Below are 27,059 nucleotides of genomic sequence, written 5' to 3'. Positions count from 1 at the left end.
ACCACTGAATGCCTAACACAAGAAATTTAAAAAATACATATAAACAATGTGAAAATTTCAGAACTCTGAAGCCAGAGTGCTTCCAGAAATATTTGTTTAAAACAAGTGTCACATACAATGATCAAGAATTATAATGACTCTGAACTTCAACACAGCAATATTGGAAGCCAGGTGGTAATGGAGCAATGCCTTCAAAATTCTGAAGAAAGAGGATTCCCAAATGAGAATTCTACACTCAACCTATCAAACATAAGGATAGAATTGTCATTTTCAATCATTTATCTCAAAATAATGTTTCCCTTGTACTCTTCCAAGAAAGTATTAAAGAACCAAAAAAGAAAATTACATGGGATACAGCAAATAGCAAACCCAAGAGAAGCAGCAAAAAGGAAACCCCAGGAAGATAATAAAATAGAACCACAATGATAGCTATGATAACCAAGGTTAAGCAATCCAGATTGGAGCAGTAATAAAGGAGGCAATCACTTTGAAAGCCATTATCACTAAAATACCTGCTGCCATTCTTTTTAAGCATGGAATAATTAGCCAAATTCTTATATGTACTTGAATGTGATGCCCTTGTGCTAAATTTTCCTGCCTTCCCACCTCCATGCTCTGCTGCCTACAACTTGTGGATGGTCGTATCGTACCCCTAAATCCATGTCCAAGTGTTGTTTTAACCTAACCCTAAGTTGTGTGAAATCATAAGCAACGAACAATGCAGCTCACCCATTCTCCCTTACCGTATTTCTGCAAAACATCCATCCACACTAGAACCCTGCCAGAAGTCAACTTCATTAAACTGGTGTTTCTAGAGTGTATGACCTTGCCCAATAAATTCTTCAGGAAAGTTGCAATTAGACTGTGACCCAGATAATCTTTTTGTTTCTTTTTTTTCCCTACCTTGGAGACTTCAACTGATAGTGGTAATATTGCTTTTCTTTTTAAACACAGCTAAGTTTGTGACTGCTATTCAGATTTTCAAAATTAAACACTGATTAACAATGTGTAGGTGTTAAAACTCTAAAAAAAAAAAACAAAAGGAATGCTTTAGACAAATGCCAAGACAGTGCTTACACGTCTGGAGAGGAAAGGTGGAGGATGCAATTGAGAAGAGGGACACTGGGCTTCTAAAAGTAATGTTTTACTTTTAAAAACTCATAAATTATAAGTATCCTATTACTCTTTAAACTCTACATATAAATTTCATATACTTTTTATCTTGTATGTGTGATGCCGTAATATGAAGTAGTAATTACCATACATGTATGGTAAAAATGAGTTCTGCAAATATTTGATTCATTACTGTGCTCAGCACATTCCTAAGAATAAACACTGGCAAATGGTTTATTGTATTTAAGACAATGATTATATATACTATATTTTATCTTGGGTACACTGTACCCAACTATTGTAACAGCAGGTACTAAGCATCAGTCTTTACCATACATTTTTATATTATTACTACTATTAATGACATCACAGTACAAAGTGAAGCCAAATCTCTGGGAAAAGAAAAAAACAAACAAAAAAACCAACTATCTAGCACTTACTTGTCAATGTCTGCCATGTTGTAAGAACTCCAAATATCTATGGAGAGAAATGTCAGTGTTAACAAAATATACATATATAATGTATTTAAAACCATTAAAAATATTTGATGCCCAAACCCTTTAAATCAGTACCACATTGAGAATCACCACACGGAGGAATGTATACCCCCATTAAAAACACATCAGTGTTAAGAAGAAAAATCGTGGCACATATATATGGACTTTCATACTAGCCCCCAAAGTAATTTTTCAGAGGATACTGCTAAAAATAAGCAAGTTATTACTAGGCTGTTAGAATCTACCATGTAAGGACATTTTCATAATAGCACTGCTGGTAAAGAATCTGATGTATGCTAGTATCACAGAAAAGGAACAATACAAGAGTTATTCAAACTCCTTTAACAACTACAAATGGTCAACTTTTGCTTAAATTTTTAGACTACTTAGTACCTCACAGAACCCACTTCATTTTTACCAGTATTAATTCTTACCAAATTCATGTTAAAAAGCCAAAATCTGCCACCATTATGTCCCTGGAGATCTTTCCAAAAAGTTTAATAATCCTACCAAATGCCAGTCCTTTAAGCAACTTAGTGACAGTTTTAAAGCTCTGGGTTCCAATCTGTATCAAGTAAACCTTCCCCATCTCTTCAAATGTACCTCATGTCTTATCACTGATAAGGACCACACCCCCAGACTACCCTGGATAAGCTGTTATATTGTCAATAAACTCTTGGTTACCCGACATCAATACTGTTAGAACTGATCTGGAGAATATCCTAAATTCTTTCCCGCTATAGATTAGTATTGACTTAGACAATACTGCTTTTAGAAAAAGAAAACTGAAGGTAAAACGTGTTATATTCAGGCAGGAAAATGACTAATGCCACATGTAATGAATGCATGGACTACCAAAAAAAATAATCTAAATCAAGCTTAGGATCCCACATTAAAATCAAGTTTTTATCTCTTAGTAATTAAAACCACAGACTTTTAATAACTCTCAGAATGCTACAAGATGTGATTCCTCATATCAACATGTTTTATATGATTATTACTTAAATAGTTAAGAAGAGTTACTGATTTCAGCAGTCAAGTGCTAATATGTGGAGTATTATTACTGATCTAACATCCAACCTTTCAACAAACTGTGAAAAAAATATTTCTTCCTAATAATGTAGCCTATTCTACTTTAAATATTTTTTTGCTTTAAATAATTTCTAATAGCACTAATAAATTTCTCTAGTGATGCTGGGTAATTTACAAAATTAACAAAATACTTAAACAATTATGAAGAAATACTTTCAAAAATAAAAATACTGAATCTTAATCATCAAAGAAATCCAAGTAGAATTCTAGTTTGTCTATCAAATCAGCAAGGCTCTTCTTTTAATGCAGGGAAGACGGTGGTGAACATGCATTCTTAAATACGGCTTGTGTTCCTATAAACTATTTTCTCTCTGGAGAGTAATTTGGCCATAGTAATATCAAAAACCTTAAATATGTGTATCTCCAGCTTTAGTTATTCACTTGTGAGGCTCTAACATGAAAAAAAGTATTATGAATCTAAAGGCTGTGCTTTTCATGTTTGCCTAGAAGGTTCTTCCAAAATTCAGTTAACATAACCTTTGGCTCTTAGCTCAAAGTTTTACTTTCTCAGAGAGGCTTCTCCAACCTGTACATTCTGGCTAAATAAGATTTCTTGGTTATACACACCTATAAAGCCCTATTTCTTTCCATCATAAGATGTCTCAAGTTTGTAGTTACAAATTAGTGTGATTATTTGACTAAGATCTATCTTTCCCAACTAATCACAGCACAAGATTCATATTACAGGGATTATATGTGCTTTTGCCAATTGCTGCATTGCATCCTTCAGGGTAATAAATAAAGCTTATATAGAGAGCAGCTAGAGTTACTTATCTCATCAAAAATAAATTCAGTATTAACATGGAATGTGCATACAATGAAATGCTTTGCAGTCAAAAATGAAGCAGATATGAAAAAGCACAGGGCTTATGGCAAAATCCAATTTGGACAGAATACATATATATTCTGCCACATCTTTGCATCCTTCATATACATATATGAACATGCATGCTCATGCACATACTTTACGAATAAGACATTTCTGTACAGATATACCAGAAACCTAACAGTAGTCACCTCTAAGAAAAGACTGGGAGAAATGAGAACTTACATTTCATTCTGCATTATTTGGCTTTCCCATATACAAGTACATTTTGCTAACGTTTTGGAACTTGCTCGGTTGAATACACAGTCTGGTAAGTCCAGCAATTATCAAAAATATAAAACAACCCCCCAAAACTTCTAAAGTCAGATTTTTATAACATTTTAACATGTACTCAGAAGAATGGCTACACTGCTACCTTCCCTGTCCATTTCATGGGGTCACATTTAGAATTCAAACTCTTAAAATTCTTTTGATTCTTTATTAAAGATGATTCAAGACAGAACAGGATGGCATTTACTTCTTCAGAGATACCTTCTCCAATCTGCCCTGCCCACTCTAGCTAAATTAGATTTCTTGGTTATACACACTTCCGTTTTTTAAAGCAGGCCTAATTTTGTAGTCAGATCATTTGGGTTGACACCAGCTTTGTAAAAATCTAGCTCACACAAACAACTTCTGGTCTTATTCACCATCTACAAAAAATACAAAAAAACTGCTTCTTCATTGGATTGCTCTTAAGACGCAAATTCATAAAAAACTTACTTGTGTTTGATAAGTACTGAACATTCTAATAAACAAGCTTTTTAGTTCTGTCTGTTTTTAATTATCTTAGCACAGGGTCAATATTTCTGCAAAATAATTAGCTGAGATGACTGTTAAAATGTATAGACTAACCAGTAAATGTGCCATGGTAACGTTAAGATGTTAACATTAAGGAAAACTGGGTAAGGGGCACATGGGAACTCTCCAGGAGTATCTCTACAACTTTTCTATAAATCTAAAATTACAAATTCATTTAAAAGAGAAAGAGATTAATTCCCATGCCCAGATTCTGAAACAAGAGGTCTGAGAGAGTGGACCCAAAAATCTCCATTCTAAACAAGAAACCCAGCCCCTGAGGCAGGTGGTGCTCAGACAATCAGATCACACTGAGAAAACACAGGTTTCAGTTAATACCTCCCTTAGTTTTCTGTTTTTGTTTTTTACTGCACTCAATGTTAAATAAAATCAATGAGAATTTTTATTTATCAGACATGAAATTGCTTTCTAAGAGATATGAAGAATTTCCATTTCTGGTAGTGACAAGCTAAATTATGCAAACCAACTCTGCATAAAATAATTCCAAGTCCAAAATAAATATTTGCTAAGATCTTAAAAGCAAGGTTTTAACTACCGAGGTAAAATCAAAAGCCCCGGACCTATCCAAGATGGGAAATCTTTATAGCAACCCTCCACATTAAGCAGGAACCCCCAAGTGCTATAGTCTCAGGGATGATAAACCAGTTCTCTTGGACAAATAAACTAGAATCACTTACCACTGTCGGCCCAAAACCTCAAGCCGTGAGCTTAAAGTGGTCTGCCTGATAGTGTTCCTAAGCACCTACATATCCAAATGTGAAAGGCACCTTCATCCTAGACCTCAAATAATTTATACAAGTAGTTTTCAAGAGCAATAAGGGCAACAGAAAAAATACAACAAAAGGGGCGCCTGGGTGGCTCAGTCGTTAAGCGTCTGCCTTTGGCTCAGGTCATGATCCCAGGTTCCTGGGATGGAGCCCTGCATCGGGCTCCCTGCATCGGGCTCCCTGCTCCGCAGGAGGCCTGCTTTTCCCTCTCCCATTCCCCCTGCTTGTGTTCCCTCTCTCGCTATCTCTCTCTGTCAAATAAATAAAATCTTAAAAAAAAAAAAAAAAAAAGAATACAACAAAAACCTGTCCCAAAGACTTAAATATTGTCAAAAGGACTGTAAACTTACAAACATTGACAAATGACAACCATGCTTACTGAGTTTGAAAACACAGTGTCTGCAGAAGCATCTGCAAAGAACAGCCATCTATTAAAGGTGATACAGCAAATTTAGCAAAGAATTAAGTAGAACTTCGAGAAATAAAAATAATGTAAATCAAACAAATGGGCAGGTTTATCAGCAGACTAAACACAGCTGGAAAGATAATTAAGGGAGGGATACAAGCTTAGAAGAAATCTTCCAAAATATGGCAGAGACTAAAGGACAGAAAACACTAATGTTAAAAGATATTTGAGGATACAATAGAGTCTAACAAAGATTCAATACAAGTTCTTGGAGTTAGAGGAGAGAATGCACAAAATATTTGAAAAAAAATCAAAAGCTAAGAATTTTCCAGAACTGATGGAAGATATCCCTACAAATCCCACCAGAACTGATGGAGTCAGCCCTACAAATCCCAACCAGAATAAATAAAAAAGAAACGTACACTTAGATGTATCAGTGAAAAGGCAAGACATTAAAGACAAAGAAGTCACCTCAAAATCACAGAGAAAAGACTCAGGTTAAAGCCACAAAAGACACACACAGCTATCTTCTCTTCAATAGACACCAAAAGACAAGAGAGTCTTCAATGTGCTGAAAATAGCCAAGGATCTCAGAATATTATACCCAATTAAAACATCTTCTAAGAACGAATATGAAACAGGTATTTTCTGGAAAAAACGCCTCCAGCACTCTAATAAATTCTGTTAAGTATATTCTTCAGGCAGAAGGCAAGTGATCCCAAATGGAAGAACTAATTTCCAAGAAAAAATGAGGGGCAAAAAGGGTAACTGCATATATCTAAATAAACATTTTTAAGTATCACCACTGTGTAGTGTGTTAAAAAATTAAAACTACCACAACATTAAGTCAACGGTGAAGGTAAATCAACTAAAGGCTCCCACTAAAGTGTCAGGCAGGATTTAAGAAAATCCAACTACATCCCATTTATAAGAAATATATCTATAACATAAGGACATATAGTTTCCAAGTAAAATATAGCCCTAACCAAAAGAAAGCTGGTATCACTGTATTAACATCAAAAAATTAAGTTTAAGGAAAAGCGTTACTAGAAATAAAAAGGTCACTCTATAATAAAAGAGTGAATTCATTACCCAGTATATGTAATGTGCAGAAGATCTCAATTCAAAGACATGATTCATAATGTGACTGAAGGCAAATCTTAACCTGAGAACTTGTACACAAAAAGAAATCTTCCACTGAAGAAGTGGAAAAAAGTCACTGAATTAAACCACAAACGGATTATATTTTGTGGTCTTGTAGTTAGATGTCCAGACATGTGTTATCAAAAGCTTCCTACCATTCCAGAAAACCTGACTCTGAATAAATTCCCCTGAGGACTAATGAGAAGAAAGCTAACATTTATGAAGCCTACTCAGTAAGGGACCATTATAGGCTTTCCTCCTATCTACAGATAAGATACTAAGCAACTTGCTCAGCAACACACAAAAGGTAAGAACCTAGTAATTAAAATCTGACTTCCAAAACCCATGTGGAGTCCACTATCATCCCAAAAACCAAAGTACCTGTTCTATCAGCCTACTGTTACACAGATTATACAATAATACACTTGTTGATATTCCTTTACATAAAATGACTTCATGGGGAAACAACCAATCATTAAAAATTACAAATGTTTTAAAGCAAGAGTTCAAGGGAACCAATAATAACAAAGATAAGATTTCCGTTTACCTGAGACCTCAAATCTCCCTCCAAATTAAGCAAATCTATTTTTAAGACACTGCTCTTCTATTAATCACGTTTTCAGTGGTCCAGGGGCTCAATGCTTTATTTGGCTCCAACACAACCTCATAGTTAGAATATGCTATTCTTTAGGCTCACTTTTTCAATTCTGGAGTGTCAATAGCCAACTCAGAACTGACTTCTTAGAGTCCCAAGCAAAATGGACTCCTATTTAAGAACACTACATACCTTCTAGTCCAAGGGAGCTCATTATCTAGATTATCATCTGATCCAACAGCACATAAACATACCTGGGTTGGAGTGAAAATCCGGTGAAAATTCACCCAGCAGTAACAAACAAAACCAATTTATTCACATGAGGGGGAGGGGAATTACACACACACACACACACACACACACCAGACAAAAAGCTTAGGAGCCCTCACTCAACTATACGTAAACAAATTCCATATCGGAAGAAGACTCCCTGACCATAAATACTGCTGCTTTTCTTGGAACACAGTGGAACCCAACCAAGTGTGCTTCTGAATTCCAAGCTGACGTACAGCCTAACAGTTTAAATCAAGGGAACTACCGGTGGCTGGAGATAGACACTGGGGAGGGTATGTGCTATGGTGAGCGCTGTGAATTGGGTAAGACTGTTGAATCACAGACCTGTACCTCTGAAACAAATAATACATTATATGTTAAAAAAAAAAAAAAGATAGTAGGAAGGGGAAAATGAAGGGGGGGAATCGGAGGGGAAGACGAACCATGAAAGACCTATGGACTCTTGAGAAACAAACCGAAGGTTCTAGAGGGGAGGGAGGTGGGAGAATGGGCTAGCCTGGTGATGGGTATTAAAGTGGGCACTTACTGAATGGAGCACTGGGTGTTATACTCAAACAATGACTCATGGAAGACTACATCAAAAACTAATGATGTGATGTAAGGTGATTAACGTAACAACATTAAAAAAAAAAAAGTTAATGAAAAAGTTTTCCCAGGGCCACAAAATGTGACTTAAGAGCTACATACCTAAACAATGTAAATTCAGATTTCTTTCACCAGAGGTACAGAGACTTTCAAATCTCCAACATTAAAAAAATGTTTTTAGCATATAGTTAAAAAAAAAATACAAAAGCCTCATCGTAAGTCATCATTGCTCAGTTACTGGAGAAGTCCTTTAACTGCTCTGTATTTCAGTTTCCACACTAAAATGCTGATACTACCTACTTCTAGGAGCATTAAATTAGTTAATAACAGAGTAATTTGTGCTCTTACATTATTTACTCCTGTTGTGTTCTTCTATACCCTCTTTATCTTAGAAAATAAGTCTAATTAATTAAATGTAATTAATAGGCTCTTCAAAATTACAACCCCCTTTTCCCAATAAAAATTAAAAGGTACAAAATTTCTGAACAAAAATGTATCAAACCATGTAGTGTAAAAGGCAGAGTTGGTAACCAAAAGTACAGAGGCCACTTTGGATGGCAAGTGCAGTAATGTGATCTAGTGGTCTGGTATCAATGTACTAAACAACTTACAAGGATGGGTGAAAGCAACAACGCTCACCTTTCTAAACCCTACTCTGCCTAACAAGGACTTCTTATTCAGATGAAATCAGTATGAAATGGCACTTAAAATCACCATTAAACAGGTCCTTCATGTAAAGAATCTTATAAATACTACTCGGTCCCCCGCTTTTTCTTTATAGCATTCACCACAATTTAACATTTTATATCTAGCTAACCAATATGCTTGTTTTGCTCGTTATGTCCAAATAGATGCCAAAATATTTACTCAAAAAATCAAATAAGAACACAAATAATTACAGGTTTGATTAGACTTGAGGATCTGAATGGACTGATCTCGTCAGTTTTGAAAACTGATCAGGATTCATCCTCTCTAATCTTATTTCCATTAACATTTCACATTTACAACCTATCAAAAAATGAGCAAAGACGTAGTATTTGATTTTTGTTTCTTCATCCTTTGAAGTCAAACAGATTTTGCCTCTTTTAGCCCCTTTTCCTACAAAAGGGCTGTTTTTAATATAATTTTGGGGGTTTAGAATCCAGTTAGTAACCTGGAGACAATATGGGCAAGCTGAGTAATAAAATGACCAATAGCATTTTGGATTAAATTAATTCTGGTACAAGTGTTGGGTTTTGGTTGTTTTTTAAATCTCTAAAGGACAAGAACAGTCATATGCCACATTTAGCATTAGCTTCGTATTTTTGTCAATAGGCCCAATATCAAAAATAGGTACTTTGCAACAGATAAAATTTACAGATATTTCAAACTGGTATGAAATTTTTAAAAGTTGTATTTATCAAATTAACGTAACAGTGACCTGATATAATCTATGAAGTCAAGGTTTCATGACCAATGTTTGATTCTATCTATCCTCCAAAGGACCAGTCTTCTTAGAAGTAAATTGCATTTTAGATTTGGACCATTAATTTGAACTCTTAATTTTTTTTAATTTTTATTTAATTTGAACAACTTCCAAAAAGCATGAGACTTATACCAGAAGATCACTGGAAACCTTATTTACCTCAACAATTTAAAACAAGTTATCCTATATAGAAGATTTTCCCCTTATCCAAAGGTAATGTGTATTACTTCCTAAGTACAGAAGTGTTAATGTAGGTTGACAAGAAAATAGGGCTTAAATATTAATTTTAAAAGATATTTTGAGGCTACCTATTTCCAAAAACAGACAATTCCATTTTACAGCTCTTCTGAAACCAGGCAGACAGTGTTAGGAGATTTTAAAGGGCAGTCCTTACAGAACTAGTTACTCATCATTTTTAAGACAGTGATGATTTAATATAGGGGCTCCTTCAGGACGTTACGTGCTGGGTTCATTCTTCTGTACTCTGAAAGCCTACATGTCCCAAATAGGACCGCATTCCCCGGCCCCCTTCCCTGCCTCCTTTTGTGAGTAGTAGGGGCATTGACAAGACAACAGGCTACAAACTTGGCCCATTAAGTGTACATTAATGCCTCATTTCCACCCAGACTTCCTCCACCCAGCCCCATTCATCTTAAAAACAAAACAACTAGTTAAGTAACCTATTCTGGGAACTTCAATAAAGGAACTAATTTTTAAGAATGTGAAAGAAGTCCTAACAGAATTAAAGACATTGCAGGCCAAATCGTTTATTTTCATCTTAGAACCGTTTGCAGGATTAGATTAATTAGGATCAATTCTCCCCAAATAATGAAATCCTGGTCAAGACACCCATCTAAATTCTAACTGTACTGGAGGTACACAAAAAAATCATGTGTTAGTAACAGCTAACAAGACCCCTTTACAAGCGCTAATGCTTTAAAATCCTAGCAGTAAGAGGCCATGCTTAATCACCTATCTCCTAACATTCATCCTTTCCTCTGGTACCAATAAAAAGATTTAAGACCAAAGAGAAGCAGGTAGGAGTTTGAAAGCCAAGGCTAGACTTATTTACTCACTATTAATTTCCAAATCCCACCATCCCTACAACTCTCAGTGAAGCGAGGACAACCCAGACCTCGGTCTCGTCAAGCCCAGGCGGCGGCCACGTGTCTAGGGAAGCCGCCGGGGTTTCCCCTCCCAGCCCGGCGCCGCCTCCAGTGGGCGGAGAGCCCAGGAGCCTCGCAGCCTCCCCGCCCCCTCCAGGCCTCGTCCCTACACATCCCCTCCCTCCCATCGGAATTCGCAGCCTCCGCCGTTCTCTCCATCCCCCAGCGGCCTCCCTCCGGGAATTATTTTTGAGGAAGCGGGGGCGAAAAGGAAGCGGTGGGCTGCGCACTCGAACCCGGCCCGCACCCCGGGCGCCCTAAGGAGACAGCCGCTATGGACCGGGAGGCGAAACCGCGGCCTCCCTCCCGTCCGCGCGGAGAAGCCGGTGGGGCTCAGGGAACCTCGGCGCACACCAGCAGGGCCCCCGGGCCTCGCAGGCCGCACCGACCCCCCGCGTCCCCTCAGCCGTTCCCGAGTAAAGCGCCAGCCAATCCCGGAGGCCCTCTCAGGCTACGGGGACGAAACTCCGCGGACGGCTCAGGCTCCGGCCTCACTGGACGACCCGGGAGGCCCCGGAGGCCAGCGGCCCCCACTCTCATTTCCCCGTCCTTTCCCTCCGCGCAGGCCGCCTGACCGACTCTACGTTCCCCTTTCCCTTTCAGACCCCCATCCGTTACCGGTGGCTAGCACGGGGAGCCAGGCGGTCGGAGCTGCGCAGGCAGTGACTCAGGGCGGCGGCGGGAGGAGCAGGAGGCGGCGCCGCGAGCAGATGGCGCTAAAAAAGACCCGAGAGCCCGCCGCTCGCGCTCATATACAATTAGCGTCAGCACGTAGGGCCCGCTCCGCCGCCCCCCCAGGCCTCGCCGTCTCCTAGCAACGCGAGCGGGAGGCGGGCCCAGGACGGGTTGCCTAGCAACAGAACTGTCCTTCTTCCCCGAAGACCTCCACACCCTCCGCGCAGTGCTTGGGGTCCTAGGGTTCCCGCCTTCGCCCTCTGCTACGCGCCGCGCCATCTCTTTTCTCGCCGCTGCACATGAAAAGAAATCTCTTTTCTCCCCGCTGCACATGAAGGTTCTCGGGAAGCTCCCTGACCCGCTCGCCTCGCCCCTGGCCCACCTCGTCCTCCTCGGCCTGGTGCAGGGAGGCGTGAGGGCGGGGTGGGGCAGCTACCGCTTGTCCCTATCCCGGCCTAATTCCTTCAACTCCCCGGTCCCCGGTAACCATTTTCCCTCCCCGCCCGTATTTTCCCCTAAGAACAACAGTTCTTTCCTCCTGACCACCTTGGCGGCGTCTTCTGCAGGTTTTGCGTCTCCTAACTTGGTGGGTCTCAGGGGCTTCCGGGCTGCCTCCTCATCCCTACCCCTCCATCCTTTTACCTAACGTGCGATCTCTCATTTCTACTTCAGTTCTTTTGATGGATGAAAATGGCAATGTTTGTTTATTCTCTGAGTGCTTTATAATGAGGACACTGTTGTTTCATCTTGCTGAAAAAATAAATTTTATGTAAATCCTCAGGCCTGTGAAACATCATGGCTATTTTTCAACTGATGCTGGATCGACTGATGTTAACTCTTAAAACAGTGGTCCTCAAAGTGTGGTCCCCAGACCCTTTAAAGGGGGAAGTCGAAAGTATTTCCATAAGAATACTAAAACGTTATTTGCCTTTTGCATTCTCATTCTCTCACAAGTGTACAGTGGAGTTTTCCGGAGACTACATGACATGTGATACGGAAACATTGAAAAAGGAAGCAGATAATAAAATCCAGTCATCTGCAGTTAAACCAGACATTAAGGAGATTTGCAAAAACGTAAGACAATGCCACTCTACTTAATTTTTTTTGTTTTGGAAAGTTACTTTTCATATAAAAGATTCTTTTATGTTAATATTTAATTGATTTATTGTTTTTAGATGATTTATTGTTTTAGATACTTTTAAAATTTCTTAATTTCTGATATGATAAATATCAGTACCTAGAATGCACAGGATAGTTCTCTGGTGTCCCTAAGTTTTAGAGTGTAAAGGGGTCTTGAGACCAAAAAGTTTGAGAACCTCTTCTCTACATGCTCATTCCTTTAAATTTCAAACTGCCTGGAGTCATTGTAATGCTCACGTTTAACAACTGTATTCCATTTTAAAGGATCTAGATTTTCTTCTTGCATCCCCAACCTCGTTAAAATTGTTGCCTTTCCCATTCTAAGCTACAGATGCCTCAGTGTACCCACTCATTTTGGTTCTTCATATGTGATTCTTTTGGTTTTTTTTTTTTTAACCTACTGTCTGTATTCGACAATGATGTGAAGTTAACAAGTAATTATAATAATATCAGTAATAACTCCTCATGAAGAATCCACAAGACATAAAGTAGGTAGACCAGTGCCCAAAATGTACATACACTTGGCACTAATTTCAATGGAAACCTCAAGATTATTTTATTCTAATTAAAGCTATGCACAATGCGAGGTAATTAGCATACTAGAAGTGACCTAAATTACTTTCACCTCCTTTCTTTAAATCTTTGCGGTTGTAGAACTTCTGAGATCAAATTGAGAAGTTAGCCTTCATGATGATTTCTGTCCCACTCCAGGAAGCCTCATCAATTTGAGTCACTGGTCTAAGACTCCTAATTTCTGATGCTTCAACCCTCACCCCCATATTTAAGGGCTTATTACCAATTTATATTCTTTCCCCTTTTCCTCAGCCTCCTCCTCCAGCTCCTTCCTCCAGCTTTCTCCTTCCCTTCTTCCAGTGTATCTTAGCCAATCTAAGAAATGAAACACTAGTAAATTGCTAATAATGCATGTCATTTAATATAACCTTTTAAACCATCGTTTGTAAATCTAAAACTCTACCATTTAAGTCAAGGGAAGGTCATTTACACATTCATTTGGGATAGTCCCAAATACATGTTGGGAACAACTTAAGACACTGGAAATACAACATTGAATAAGAAAAACAAGTTTCTTGGTATTACTGAACTTATGTTTTAGTGAGGTAAGTCATGTGACAGACAGTAATGAAATAATTTTTTTTTTAAGATTTTATTTATTTATTTTAGAGAGAACCAGAGCAAGTGGGGGGGTGGCGCATAGGGAGAGGAAGAGGATCTCAAGCAGACTCCACACTGAGCCCAGAGCCTGATGTGGGGCTGAGATCATGACCCGAGCCGAAACCAAGAGTCAGACGCTTAACTGACTGAGCCACCCAGGTGCCCCTGAAATAATTTTAGATATAAATAAGTAAAAGAGCTATGAAGAAAATAAAATGAGACAAAGGGGTAGAAGGTGACTGACCTGAAGATACCATTGAGTTTTTCACATTGATTCCTCTTAGACCCTCAAAACGCATAATGCAGTTAATCAGCTAATTTAATTACAATAAATGGTGGTCCTGGTCACTGATCATGAGCCATGCTAAACATTCAGTTAAAGTTCCTTTTTTCTTCATCTCCCCCCTTATCTTCATTTGGTTGATATTTAAGGCATTGTAGCCTAGTGGTTAAGAAGTGCAGCTTTGGAGTCAAACGGCCCAATTTTCATCCCAATTTTGTTGTGAACGTTTAAACAACATGTAAGTTGCTTAACATGATACCTGACATAGAATTAACACCCAATAAAAGTTAAACATTATAAACTTCTTACTGAGGGTTTGTTTTGTTTTTGTTTTATTTAAAGGTTAAGGGAATTCCCCTGAAGTCTTCTAATAGTATCTGACACTATTTTTGTGAAATATTTTATCAACAGTTATCTTGTCACAAATTTTAAATCATGTTTTCCTGAGCTGAAATAATCCACACCAATTACTACAGAAGTACATTCCACATTTCTAAATATTGGATACAGACACTATAGAAATCAACCAGACAAATCGATGACAGAGATGATTTCTTAAATGTGTTTATGTCTGTATTTCAACCCCTAAGTAGTGGAAAAGTGCATAGGCTTGAAAGTCAGACAGGCATAGATTCATCCCAACATTCTGTGACCTTGCAAAAGTACTTACACAGTCTGACCCTTAATGCTTCTCCATCTGTAAAATGCATTAATAATTCTAATAAAATCAGCTTCTTCATTAGCATGAAATAGAGAAATATATGTAAGTCCCCAGAGCAATGACTTGTACTTTAAGTACTCAATAAATATTTATTTTCACCCATCTCAATTAATCAGCATGTAAAATGTCTAATGGCACCAATAATAATTATCATGTAAAAACTGCACAAGATACATTTAAATAATTGTTATCTTAGTTTTGAATCTGGATAGTTTTATTTTTTCCTTTTTCCCCCAAATTATATAAATGAAACATAAAATCAAAATTCCAGTGGGAAATTTTTGACAAGTTGCCTTAAATTTCTCTCTACATCTAAAAACAGATTAATGGATTTTCATCTGAAAATATCTTTATTTTGCTATCATTTTTAATTGAAATTTATGTTAAAATGATCATAGACTCATACAGTTGTACAAAATAACACAGAAAGATCTGTGTAAATTTTACCCCGTTTACCACAATGGTAACAACAATTCACAATCTTAATTCAAATGCCCCCAGTTTCACTTGGACCCACTTGTGTGTGTGTGTTCAGTTTATACAATGTTAGCATGTGTGTGTGTATCTGTCACCACGGGCAAGATACACAGGCTCCCCTTTTATGTTGTCCTTTGATAATAGTTTTTATTTTCTAATTTGCATGACAAATATGATTCTGCCTTGCCAGATTTTCCTTCTTTTTTCCTGCTTCACAAATAGACAACTTAGGCAGAAAATAGTCCATTCCTTTGTGTGGGTCTTAAATAGCTCTTACCTTAACTATTTGCAATAATAGCTTTGCAATTGGTCTCCCTAATAATGACCTCTTATTCCTCTCTGATCTGTATTGCCAAAGTTATGGTTCTAAATACAAGTCCAGGGATGCCTGGGTGGCTCAGTTGGTTAAGCATCTGCCTTCGTCTCAAGTCATGATCTCAGGGTCCTGGGATCGAGTCCCGCCTTGGGCTCCTTGCTCAGCAAGAAGCCTGCTTCTCCCTCTGCCTGCCACTCCCCCTGCTTGTGCTCTCTCTCTCTCTGACAAATAAAGTCTTAAATAAATAAATAAATAAATTCCAATCAAATCTACTGTCCTAAAACCTGCAATGGCTCTTTGATGTCACATGACAAAATAACGCCTTACAAAGTCCATCTTAATCTGAATTCATCCTATTTTTCTAGCCATACCTCCCACTATCCACTGTCATGAACCCCATATATTTTGACTTTGAACTACTCACCAGGCCCACAACACACCAAGTATTTTTATACCTTCTGCTCCACCCTTCAGCTTTTCTTTCAAAATCAAGCCCAAGTTTTTATCTTTCCTGGAGAATCTTCCCTAACTCACCAAGGCAGATGTGGTTGCATATTCTTGTCTGCTTTCTGAAACATTTAATGTATACATGTGTGTTCCCATGTTTCCTTCTCCCCGAACACACACTACACTGGATTATTAGTTAGTACAGGCAGTGTCCTCGTTTTTGTATACTCCTGGCTTGGATAATGACTAGCAGGGCAAGGACATTCAATAAATATTTGTTTGATAGAATGAAGTGAAAGGAAAGAAGCAAAGAAGAAAGCTAGTGAGGGAGGGAGAAAGGAAAGAAAAAAGTCATTGAAAACAAACTGGAAGTCATAACACTTTATTAAGTGATCCTTTTTTGAAGATAATTGCATCAATTCTACATTTGTCTATGTGAGAAAATTTGACAATCTACTCTATGCAAGAAGATTTTTGGATATGGTTTAGATCTTGTTTGGATATTTGTTTAGATATTATTTTTCCTCATCTGTGAAGCAACTTATTGGTAAAAATAAATATTGAAATCTGAGATCATAATAAATAAGGAAAATAAATTATATGGTATTATGTGGAGACAATTGCAGTGTCCATTATTGGGAGAATAGTGAAATGTGGTGGATGCATATCAGAATATTATGCAGCAGAATGTCAAATGTAATATGGCAACAGGGATAGATCTGTAAAATGCAGTGCTTGCAAAATAAAACCACAATTAGATATTATTACACACCTATTAGAATTGCTCAAATTAAAACAAAACAAAACACCTGGCTGATGGTACAATATATTGGTAAAGATGTAGAACAGCAAGAATTCTCATTCATTGTTGATCTGAATACAAAATGGTACAGTCATTTTGGAAGATAGTTTGGCAGTTCCTTTTAAAGTTAAATATACACTTACTGTATGACCCAGCAGTGTCGCTCCAGGCTATTTACCCAAGTGTACTGGAAAGTTATGTTCACACACACACACACACACAAACACACACACCTGGAGGTGAACATTTATGACAACTTATTCCTAATTACCAAAAACTGTAAGCAATGAAAATATTGTCCACAGGTGAATAGATAAATAAACAATGTACAATGGAATACTACGCAGAAATAAGAAGGAACAAGCTACTAATATACTCAACAACATGGATGAATCTCAAATACATTTTTGCCAAGTGAAAGAAACCATAATCAAAAGGCTATATATTATATAATTTCATTTCTATGACATATGGGAGAGGCAACATTAAAAGGATAGAAGACACATCAGTGCTTGCCAGGGGTTCAGGAGGGGTGAAGACTTGACTCCAAAGGTGCTGCAGAGGAAGAGACTTTTTAGGGTACTAGAACTGTTCTACACTCTATCAGTAGTGAATACTTACAGACTTTATACATTTCTCAGTAGTGAATACTTAGACTTTATACATTTCTCAAAATCATCTATTGTATTCACATTTTAAAAAGTCAACCAGGGGCGCCTGGGTGGTTCAGTAATTAAGCGTCTGCCTTTGGCTCGGGTCATGGTCCCAGGATCCTGGGATCGAGCCCCGCTTCAGGCTCCCTGCTTGGAGGGAAGCCTGCTTCTCCCTCTCCCATTCCCCCTGCTTGTGTTCCCTCTCACACTGTCTCTTTCTCTCTGTCAAATAAATAAATAAAATCTTAAAAAAAAAAAGTCAACCAGGATGTTGAGGGATCCTAGGATGGAATTCAGTCTGATAAATTAATCTAATTGTATTACAAATATATAATATAACCCCATTAGAGGTATAGGTAAAAAAGGAACTTATTTTAGAAAACAGTATTTTGACTAAATACTATAAGGCTAAAGGCGAAAACAGCTATACATAAACCCTGTATTCTATTTGGTAAATTTGTTTCTCATAGAGGTAAGTATTAGAAGTTCTAAAACTAATCTGTCTGTATACTAGGTATTTGTATTCACTTGCCAGGGCTGCCATAACAAAGTACCAAACTGGGTGGCTTAAGCAACAGAAATTTACTGTCTCACAGTTTGGGAGATTAGAAGTCTGAAATCAAGATTTTGATAGAGTTGGTCCCTTCTGGGTGCTATGAGGAAAGGATCTGTTCCAGGCCTTTCTCTTTGGCTTGTAGATGGCCTTCTTTGACCAAGATCTTCATATTGTCTTCTCTCTATGCGTGTGTTCATGTCCAAATTCCCCCTTTTTATAAGGACACCAGTCAAATTGGATGAGGGCTCATTCTAATGACCTCATTTTACCTTGCTTTCCTCTTACCTCTGTAAAGACTATCTCCAAATAAGGTCACATTATGAGGTACTAGGGGCTAGGACTTCAACATATGAACTTTGGGAGGGCACAATTTAATATGCAGTACCAGGGTCAAACAAATAAGTAAATAATTGTAGATAATGGGAGCAGATCTCTCATTATCAGAGGGAAAAAATCACAAATAAGCAAGGAGAGAAGGCTAAAATGAGCCCTGCAATACTGGATTGGGGCTAGAAATATCAATATGAATTCATGTTTATAGATAGATAGATGATAGATAGATAGATAGATAGATAGATAGATAGATAGATAGATGTGTGCATACATAGGTTTAGTATATATACATATATTTCCTAGCTCTGTCCATTGAGAGGGCCTAGAAGTAGTGACATTCTAGTAAAATAAGCATGCCCATCACCCAGATTTTGATTTCTAATTACCATTTTTCCAAGAGAAGGAGATATAGCTGATTCTAGGGCTGGAGGAGGGAAAATACAAGGTAAGTCTAGAACATCTTATATTACTATACGTTTGAATAAACGTAAAAGTGATGGGGGCATATCACAAGGACACAGAAGTCAATCTGAAAGAGCTCCCAATGGCCCCCAATGGCCAAAGCTGGAATAATTCAGTAGCAAAATAATGATAGGATTGGATTATAACCCAAGGAATAAAATAAATATCCATGAGTCCGTATTGATATAAAAATTATTGAGTGTGGAGGCGCCTGGGTGGCTCAGTGGGTTAAGCATCTGAGTTTTGATTTCAGCTCAGGTCATGATCTCAGGGTTGTGAGATCGAGCCCTACATGGGGCTCAGCGCTGGCTGTGGAGCCTGGTTAAGATTCTCTCTCTCCCTCCCCTTCTGCCATACCCTCCCTTCAAAAAAAAATTATTGGATGCAAAATAAATAGTGGAGAAGGGACAAATCCTCCTCATAGAAGAATCCAAAGAATATGTGTAGATATTCCCCACTCCAGGAGGTGAAGGTTACTTCTCTCCCCCCCTTGGCTGAGGATTGGATTTAATGATTCACTTCCAAAGAAGAGTAAGGAAAGGGAAAAATATTAGCTTTATAGTAGAGAAACCTGACAAATATCACTTTAACTAAAATGATCAAGGTTAACATCATCAGTTATAAGTCATGTTAATATCAAGTACTCCCTGATAGGATGAAGCAGGAATTAATATTAAATGGATATATATTAAACACATTATAATGGGGGGGTAGAAGGGAATAAAATGTAGTATAGAAGTAAAAGGGAATCAATTTATTGACCTAGAAAGGCCTTATCTGGGAGTTAGGAGGAGTTACAAGATAAACTTTAAAAAGAAAAAAAAAACAAAAAAATAAGACGTGGAATGTGGCTATGCATCTTTTGCCAATACTAGACATTCAATATCTTTCATTTCTCAATATTTTATCTCTGCAGAATCAAACTGTGATTCATATTTTGAAAAGTTAGTTCTTGAAGCTAGAGGAAGCAAAGAGCAGTAAAATTAGATTTTCGTCAGTTGTAGCAGAGTAAATTTGAACAACTGCAGGACACTGGAGATAAAATATGGAAATAAATTAAGGAAAAATCAAGTCAACAGTAACAATAATAGTAATCGCTAACCTTTACTGAGTGTCTTCTATGTGCCCCATACTGTTCTGTAAAGATTTACAACTCTTAGCTCATTTAATCCTCATAACAACCCTACAAGATACCACTCTATCTATCCCTATGTTCTAGATGAGGAAATTCAGGTCCAGAGACATCCAGGATCTGTCCAAGGCCACACAGCCCTTAAGTGGCAGGGTCTGGATTTACATCTGCAGAGCCTGGCACCAGAGTCCAAGCCTGTAATTACCTCTTTTCTAGTTAAATGCATAAGATGTCCCAGAATTCAAGGAATTCACTCTGAAAGAAACAGACAAGTAACCAAGCAGCTACAATTCAATTGTAAGTGCTAATAATAGAGAAGTAAGTACCAGAAAAGATGTCACAGAAGTGACATCTGAAACCAAATCTTGAAGGGGAGGTAAGAATTTGCTGTGTGATAAGAGCAGGACAGTATTTCTGGCAAGAGAACGACCATGTCGAAGATGTTTTGGTCTAGTTGTTCAAGGTCATTTGAGAAATACAGTTATGGAATACAAAAGCATTCAAACAATGACTTCCACCTTTGAGCATGGATTTCATATACAGAAAAACTCCAGCCAAGTCGTGTAATGTGTTGGTACCAAGTATTTGTCCATTCAGTTTGGGCCTATCACTCTCACATACTTCAGGTGTCAAACTGAACCTCTATTTAACTCCAGAAACGAGACTTCTTAGTAATGAAGAAGGTGCATTTACATAGTCTCAAGCATCAAGGTTGTATTCTTTACAGGTCCTGAACCAGATTAAATCTATTTTCCAACATCTTATAAAACAATCTCTTTTAAAAGCAGTTTTGAAAAATAGGTCACAAAAATCCAAGAGAGAGTAACAAACAGTCGGGGCTGAGGCAGCAGACACTATGGTTCCATATGTGTTGGGCATTGTTCTCAGTTGCCTTCATGCTTTAGCTCATTTATCTCTCACAACAGCCCTGTGAGGTAGCTACTTATTAGCACTATTTTATAGATGAGGTCACTGAGATACAGAGAGGGTAAGTAACTTCAGCAAAGTTGCAATTAATCTGGTAACTGGTAGAGCCAGGATTCAATAAAATCCGGTATTTCCAGCCTGAATAGAAAAGAGGGATGCTATCTGGTTCTTGAATCCATTTCTTAATACGACAAATGGTCTAGTATGACCAGATCAGTGGTCACCAACTCGAACATCCGCCGCTGCCAGGCCAGGGATGGATCGTGTGAAGTCAACCAGGAGTGGAAAGGACTGTGCGCAACAGGAGCCCAGAGGCAGCTACTCCTCGGCTCCAGCCAGTTGTTGCCCCACGGCTTCGGTATTATCAGATTTTCCAGCTGGTCCAGAGAAACCGACTTTCATATGAAATCTGCCAATGTGGGAGCAGGAGTGCACAAACTGAGTTTAGTTCTGCACATTCTGTGTTTGAGATAGCTCTGATGGCTCCGGCAGTTAGGAATTCAAATGGGTAGTTCAGGAGAATCGTGTGGGAGGCAAGTATGGATTTAGAAATCTTCAACACAAGGCACGCAGATGCAGATGCCCATGGAAAAGGTAGATAAGAGGACCAGGAACTCCAGCATTTAAAAAGTTGGCAGAAGATAAAGGGTCAGCAAGAAAGACCTGTAGTAGGAGGAATGGCAGAGGAGACTAGTATCTGAGATGCCAAAGGAGGAAGGGCAATCAGGCAACATCTCTCAATCTAATCTTGTCAAGAGTCAGTGTACTGATTTCCTTCGGTAGAAGGTATCTCAGACATCAGTAAGAAGAGATACTATTACTAAGTTCAAAGAATAATTTTTTAAGGCCCAAGTGGGCTATGACTTTCTTGTATCAAAAATTAGCACTAGAGGAGCATCCCAGCACTTTCCTACTGCGGACCACTTCGATGGCTCTAATTTAAAAGGCAGAGTATTTTACTTCCATTTTTCCCCCAATTTCTGTGATATTTTGTTAGCGTACTAATTATAGTTCTGTTTCTTTGGGTATTCTTTCTTTGTATCCGGTATGCTCTTAAGACATTTTGAAACTTCTGAAATGCCAGATTTCAGCAGAACCACCAATAACAAAAACTGTGATTTTGTGGGAAAGCAATACCCATTTAGATTTAACAATTACATAAAAGCATTTTTCACACTTACAAGTTAAAACTTGGTTCACACATCACAAATTATTTATAACTTTGCTCAGACATAATTTTACAGTGAATTTAGGACCCCTTTGTCTATGAACAAAGAAAGTAAAGGAACCTGTCTATTTGGGTTTCCAGGGAGGCAGTAAATAAAACCCATTTTCCCTGCCTGAGTTAGAACCAATTGAAAGAGAGATGGAAGAGGCAAGCAAGTGGACATCAAAATAGTTCCCTTCTTACAGAGAAGGTAGGCTGGAGAACATAGTTTTATATCTGCAGCAGATGGCTGGCTCTGCTCATACTTCACCTCTGACTAACACAGGCCTCCCTGGCAGTCACAGGCCCTTCCACACCTTTAGCAAGGCAGAATGCAGACCTGGCATGACAAGTTCTGAAGAAAATGGAGCCCAAGAGGGGACTGGGCTTGGCTTGCCCAGTACTTCCTCCCAGACTCCCCAGTCAGCTAGATCACTCCTTCTGCCCTGGGGATAAACAATCCAGAGGAAAGAGCAAAGCAAGTTTTTCTGGTGGAGGTTCTTCCACACTGAAGCCTGAGGCCAGAGAAATGGAAGCCACTCATAATACTCCCTACTGCCTTACCTCCTTTCAAGGTCATCCTACAAAGCATCTCCTGTTATCCTCACACAGCTAGCAAATGACTAAACCTGGACCCAGAGCATATGATTTCAGAACAGCGACCTTCATATACCCTGGGAGGCTATGCCTCAGAGGTCTGTGGTTAAAAGGAATAATCCTGTTTAAATTCATTGGGTGGGCAGTTAGGGAAGAGACAATAATGAAATAGCCCAAAAAGGCACTGTGCAGGGATTCAGAAGACCTCAAATATGGTTGCAACAATGTTACCAACTGGTTGCTTGGCCATGGTCAAGTCACTACATTCTTTATAAGCTTAGATTCTTCATCTGTAAAACCAGTTCAGCAAGTCCTGCCTTTCTACCAACCTGGAGGATCAAATAAGGTATCTCATAAAAATATTTTAAACAAGCATCATGCTATGTTAAAAGATATAGTAGTTACTTGGGATAAAGTTATTATTTCAATAATATTACATAGAATAGGAAAACCAGACTGTTTTTCTGAATGTTTACATTTGAAAAGCAGATGCTGTAGAGGCAGGCAGAGGTAGATTTAAATCCCAGAGTCCTCTATACAGTAACTGAGTAAACCTGGACAAATAATTTAATCTTTCTGAATCTTGAAGGGGATCAGAATATGCTACCCCCAAATACTCCACTTTGACATAGGGATTATTTTGAGTAAAAGGCAATTGAAAGCAAAGCCAACAGATGCAGGAAGAGTTCCCTGCCCTTCCCTGATTGCCTAAAATCCAGGACATAAATTTCCCTTTGAGGAAGGTGCCCCTCCTGCATCAATGAGAGGAGAATGGCTCCTATCATCAAAGATAGGGAGCTAATACCAAGATGAGTTTGCATAAACAGACCTTACTAAAATAGCCCTTATCTTCCATTATTTTCCCTACATATTTCCCCACAATTTATCATCCCTTGAAGCCAAAATTCTCTTCCCTTAGTTAAGAAGGGTATAAAAGTTCCCAAGTATAACTGCTTCCTTGAGAGTTTTGCTGTAAACTCCTGTGCATGTAAATATTAATAAAAATTGTCTGCATATTCACCTGTTAATCTGTCTTTTTCTAGTTTAATTCACAGGCCACCATGTGCTGAACCTAAGAGAGTAAAGTTTTTCCTCCCCGACAAAAGTTTTGCCTCTTCGTCTGCATATATGAATGCTTATATCCTTTTTACCTAATAGGGTTTTGTGAGGGCTATATAAAGGGCCTATCACACAATTTACTCGGTAAGTGTTAGTTTTCTTCCTTTTTTCTTGTTCTAATCTAAAGATGGACCTTACCTACAACAAGCTTTATCTTTTAATCAAGTGAATTTTATATATATAAATCATTTGCCTGAACTGTTAAAAAATTCACTTTTTGAGTAGTTTTTTTTTAAATGTTGGATTGATGCGCTAATTAAATAAACACGATTCCATGAGTCAGCATTGTAGAAGAAATTAGCAGCCATCCTTGATACTCCTAAGTAGTTTTCTTGAGTATCTGAATTTTAAAATATTAGTTCTTATCAAAATAATTTACCTGTGTAGCAAGAAGTCTGCTTCTATTAGTTTCTAGCATCAGCACATAAATACACATTCGTCATTAATTTAGTTACTCAATTAGCAAAGCTTTATTAAGCAATTGCTATGTCTAGATGTTGGATTTTGTAATGTTGAGAACATGATGTTATGATCTAGTTGGGGATATAGCCCAAATAATCATAATAAAAGGAAGACTATACTATAACAAGGAACAATAATCTGTGGAAGTTGCATAACCTAATGCCTTGATTCTCTCATCTGTAAAATGGAAATAAAAACTTTTGATCCCACAGGACTGTTAAAATCATTGTATAAGATAACGAAGCTGAAATTAGAAGAATGATCCCCACACTCACAGCCCAGTCAGCCTGGGAAGGAAAATATCCCTTGGTGGAGACTATTATTTACCCACTAAAATTCATTCTCCTTTCCTTTCTAGGTACATGGCTGCCCTCCTAGACTAAATTCCTTAGCCTTCTGCACAAGATGAGACATAGTAAGAGACACAGGAAGACCAAGACAGAGAGAGAGAGAGAGAGAGAGAAGAGAGACAGAGAGACTCCAGATCCAATAGTTCCTTTCTGGATAACTGGACAAAAAAGTAAAGAGGAGGATCTAGAATTCATTCTGATGGGAAACCCCACACGGTAACAGATGTGGAGTGTGCACACATATTCTGGCTGTCCTGTAGAACTTGGGTTGCTGGGTGATTCTCTGGGGAGACCACTATGGACGGAATGTTTGTGTCCCTTTGGAATTTGTATGTTGAAACCTAACCCCTAAGGTGATGGTATTTGGAGGTGGGGCTTTTGGGAGGTGATTAGGTCATGAGGATGGAGCTCTCATGGATGAGATCAATGCCTTTATAAAAGTGACTCCAGAGAGATCCCTCACCCCCTCTGCCATGTGAGGACACAGAAATAAAATGGCAGCCTATGAAGCAGGAAGCTAGTTCTCATCAGACACTGAATCTGGTGGCACCCTCTCTTGGACTTCTCAGTCTCCAGAACTGTGGGAAATGAATGTTTGTTGTTGAAGCCAAATGGCCTATGGCATTTTTGTTATAGCAGCCTAAACTGACTAAGACAGCCACCAACCCAACCTGCAGACATACGCACAGTTCTGTAGGACTTGGAGTGACAAAGGCTACCATGGGCAGCCGGAAGCAATGCCTGAATGCTACTCTGTAGGAAATAAGTCAAACTCAGGGGAAGGATTAAGGATGCTGGGACAGGTTGTGTGGATAAAGAAAGAGTATGCAGATAGATAAACCTAAGAAAAGGGAAACCAGGGGCGCCTGGGTGGCTCAGTTGGTTAAGCAACTGCCTTCGGCTCAGGTCATGATCCCGGGGTCCTGGGATCGAGTCCCACGTCGGACTCCTTGCTCAGCGGGGAGCCTGCTTCTCCCTCTCCCACTCCCCCTGCTTGTGTTCCCTCTCTCACTGTGTCTCTCTCTGTCAAATAAATAAATAAAATCTTTAAAAAAAAAGAAAAGGGAAACCAGGTGAGTAACCAGAGATACCTACAGAGTCTAGAGCTGCCTCATCCAATGCAGCAGCTACTACTTCAGGTAGCTACTGAGCACCAAAATGTGGCTAGGCTGAATTAAGATGTGCTTTAAATGTGAAAATACACATCAGATTCCAAAGGCAACACAAAGAAAGAACTGAAGATGCTTCATTAATATTTTTGAATGCTAATTACATGTTGAAATGATAATATTTTGGCTATATTGGGTTGAATAAATGTATTATTCTGTATTACCTGTTTCTTTTTACTTTTTAAAATGTGACTACTAAAAACTTTAAAATCACGTTTGTGGCTTGCATTGTGTTTCTCTTGGGCAGTACTGCACTAGACTGTGGGTCGGCAAATTTTAGTTCACAGGCCAAACCTAGCCCAAACCCTATTTTTGTAAATAAAGTTTTATTGGAACACAGCCAAGTCTATTTGTTTGCGTAACATTTATGGCTGTTTTCCCTGCAACAGCAGGGTTGAGTTGTTGCAAAAGAGGCAAACTCTTCAAAGCCTAAACTATTTACTCTATGGCCATTTACAGAAAAAGTTCTCCAACCTCTGTTCTAGACTATGGGAAAAGTTTTATTTAGCATACAGTTTAAAATTATTTTCTCTTGACTCCTATAATTTCTTTTAGTAACGCCAACTTTAACTAAAACCTGAAACAACTATATAGGCTGCGATGGAATGTAGGGAAAAAATAAAGCCGAGACCATAGAAAACGTGATTCCCATCCCCTATTCATCTTTCTGCAGACATTTGTGCAGAGGCAGCTGTACCCTATCAAGGAATTTTAGGTGGAGACCAAGATCAAAGTGTGTGTGTGTGTGTGTGTGTGTGCGCGCGCGTCCCCAGATGGTGTGAGTCCTGTTTGAACTGAAAATGATAGGGAGTGACCCCATGCTGACAGAGTTCAAAAGAAAAACCTCAAACGCAAACTTTTCTGTTCTTTATAGTAGGGGCCTCAGTGTGGCTAGTAATCGGGGGCGGGGGGGGGCAGATGTGCTCTTTGCTAGCATTACCCACCATACACAGTGCACAATAGTACACCGATGCAACACCTGGTTAAAGGGCGGAGCAACGAGCGTCTGTAACCCTGGTTCCGCCGCTAACTAGCAATCCTGCTCAAGGTCCGTGAAGATGAACTGAAATCATGCTTGAGTGCTGTGCACGGGGCCTGGCACATATCAAACATTTAGAAGCTTATCACTGTTTTATAAACAAAATACAGGTCAATTTAGAGAGACAGTAGAAATCATCTTAATTTTAAAAAGTGGTAAGAGTTTTAGAGAAAACTGGAAAGGCAATAAGGAGAAAATACAATTTGGTTTTT

General features: G+C 38.6%; 1 protein-coding gene and 1 long non-coding RNA gene across 7 annotated transcripts in view; one reads left to right on the top strand and one right to left on the bottom strand.

Moving 5' to 3' along the window:
* The window catches only part of NAP1L1 (nucleosome assembly protein 1 like 1), a 32,130-nt gene extending 20,565 nt beyond the window's left edge, over positions 1-11,565 (bottom strand). For all 6 annotated transcript variants that reach the window (XR_010411432.1, XM_045872936.3, XM_045872937.3 and 3 more), the window contains exons 1-2: positions 11,426-11,565; positions 1,554-1,590 (exon numbers count right to left, since the gene is read on the bottom strand). Coding sequence is in view for 5 of the 6 variants with exons in the window: in XM_045872936.3 (XP_045728892.1) it covers positions 1,554-1,570 (17 nt within the window). In the remaining variant the exon portion in view is untranslated. The remainder of the gene's footprint in view (positions 1-1,553; positions 1,591-11,425) is intronic.
* Positions 11,566-11,710: 145 nt separating this feature from the next.
* LOC135364409 (uncharacterized) lies at positions 11,711-26,143 on the top strand. Its single transcript, XR_010411433.1, has 4 exons — positions 11,711-12,068; positions 12,437-12,556; positions 23,752-23,911; positions 24,648-26,143. It is a non-coding gene; the product is annotated as an uncharacterized LOC135364409 (long non-coding RNA).
* Positions 26,144-27,059: the final 916 nt, after the last annotated feature.

This window comes from Mirounga angustirostris, unplaced genomic scaffold (genome assembly GCF_029215605.1).
Source record: "Mirounga angustirostris isolate CCGP_5_RB_7025 unplaced genomic scaffold, mMirAng1.0.hap1 SCAF_5, whole genome shotgun sequence".
Classification (NCBI taxonomy): Eukaryota; Metazoa; Chordata; class Mammalia; order Carnivora; family Phocidae; genus Mirounga; species Mirounga angustirostris.
Note: the sequence above shows the minus strand (reverse complement) of the source record. Positions and strands in the feature narration are given on the sequence as shown.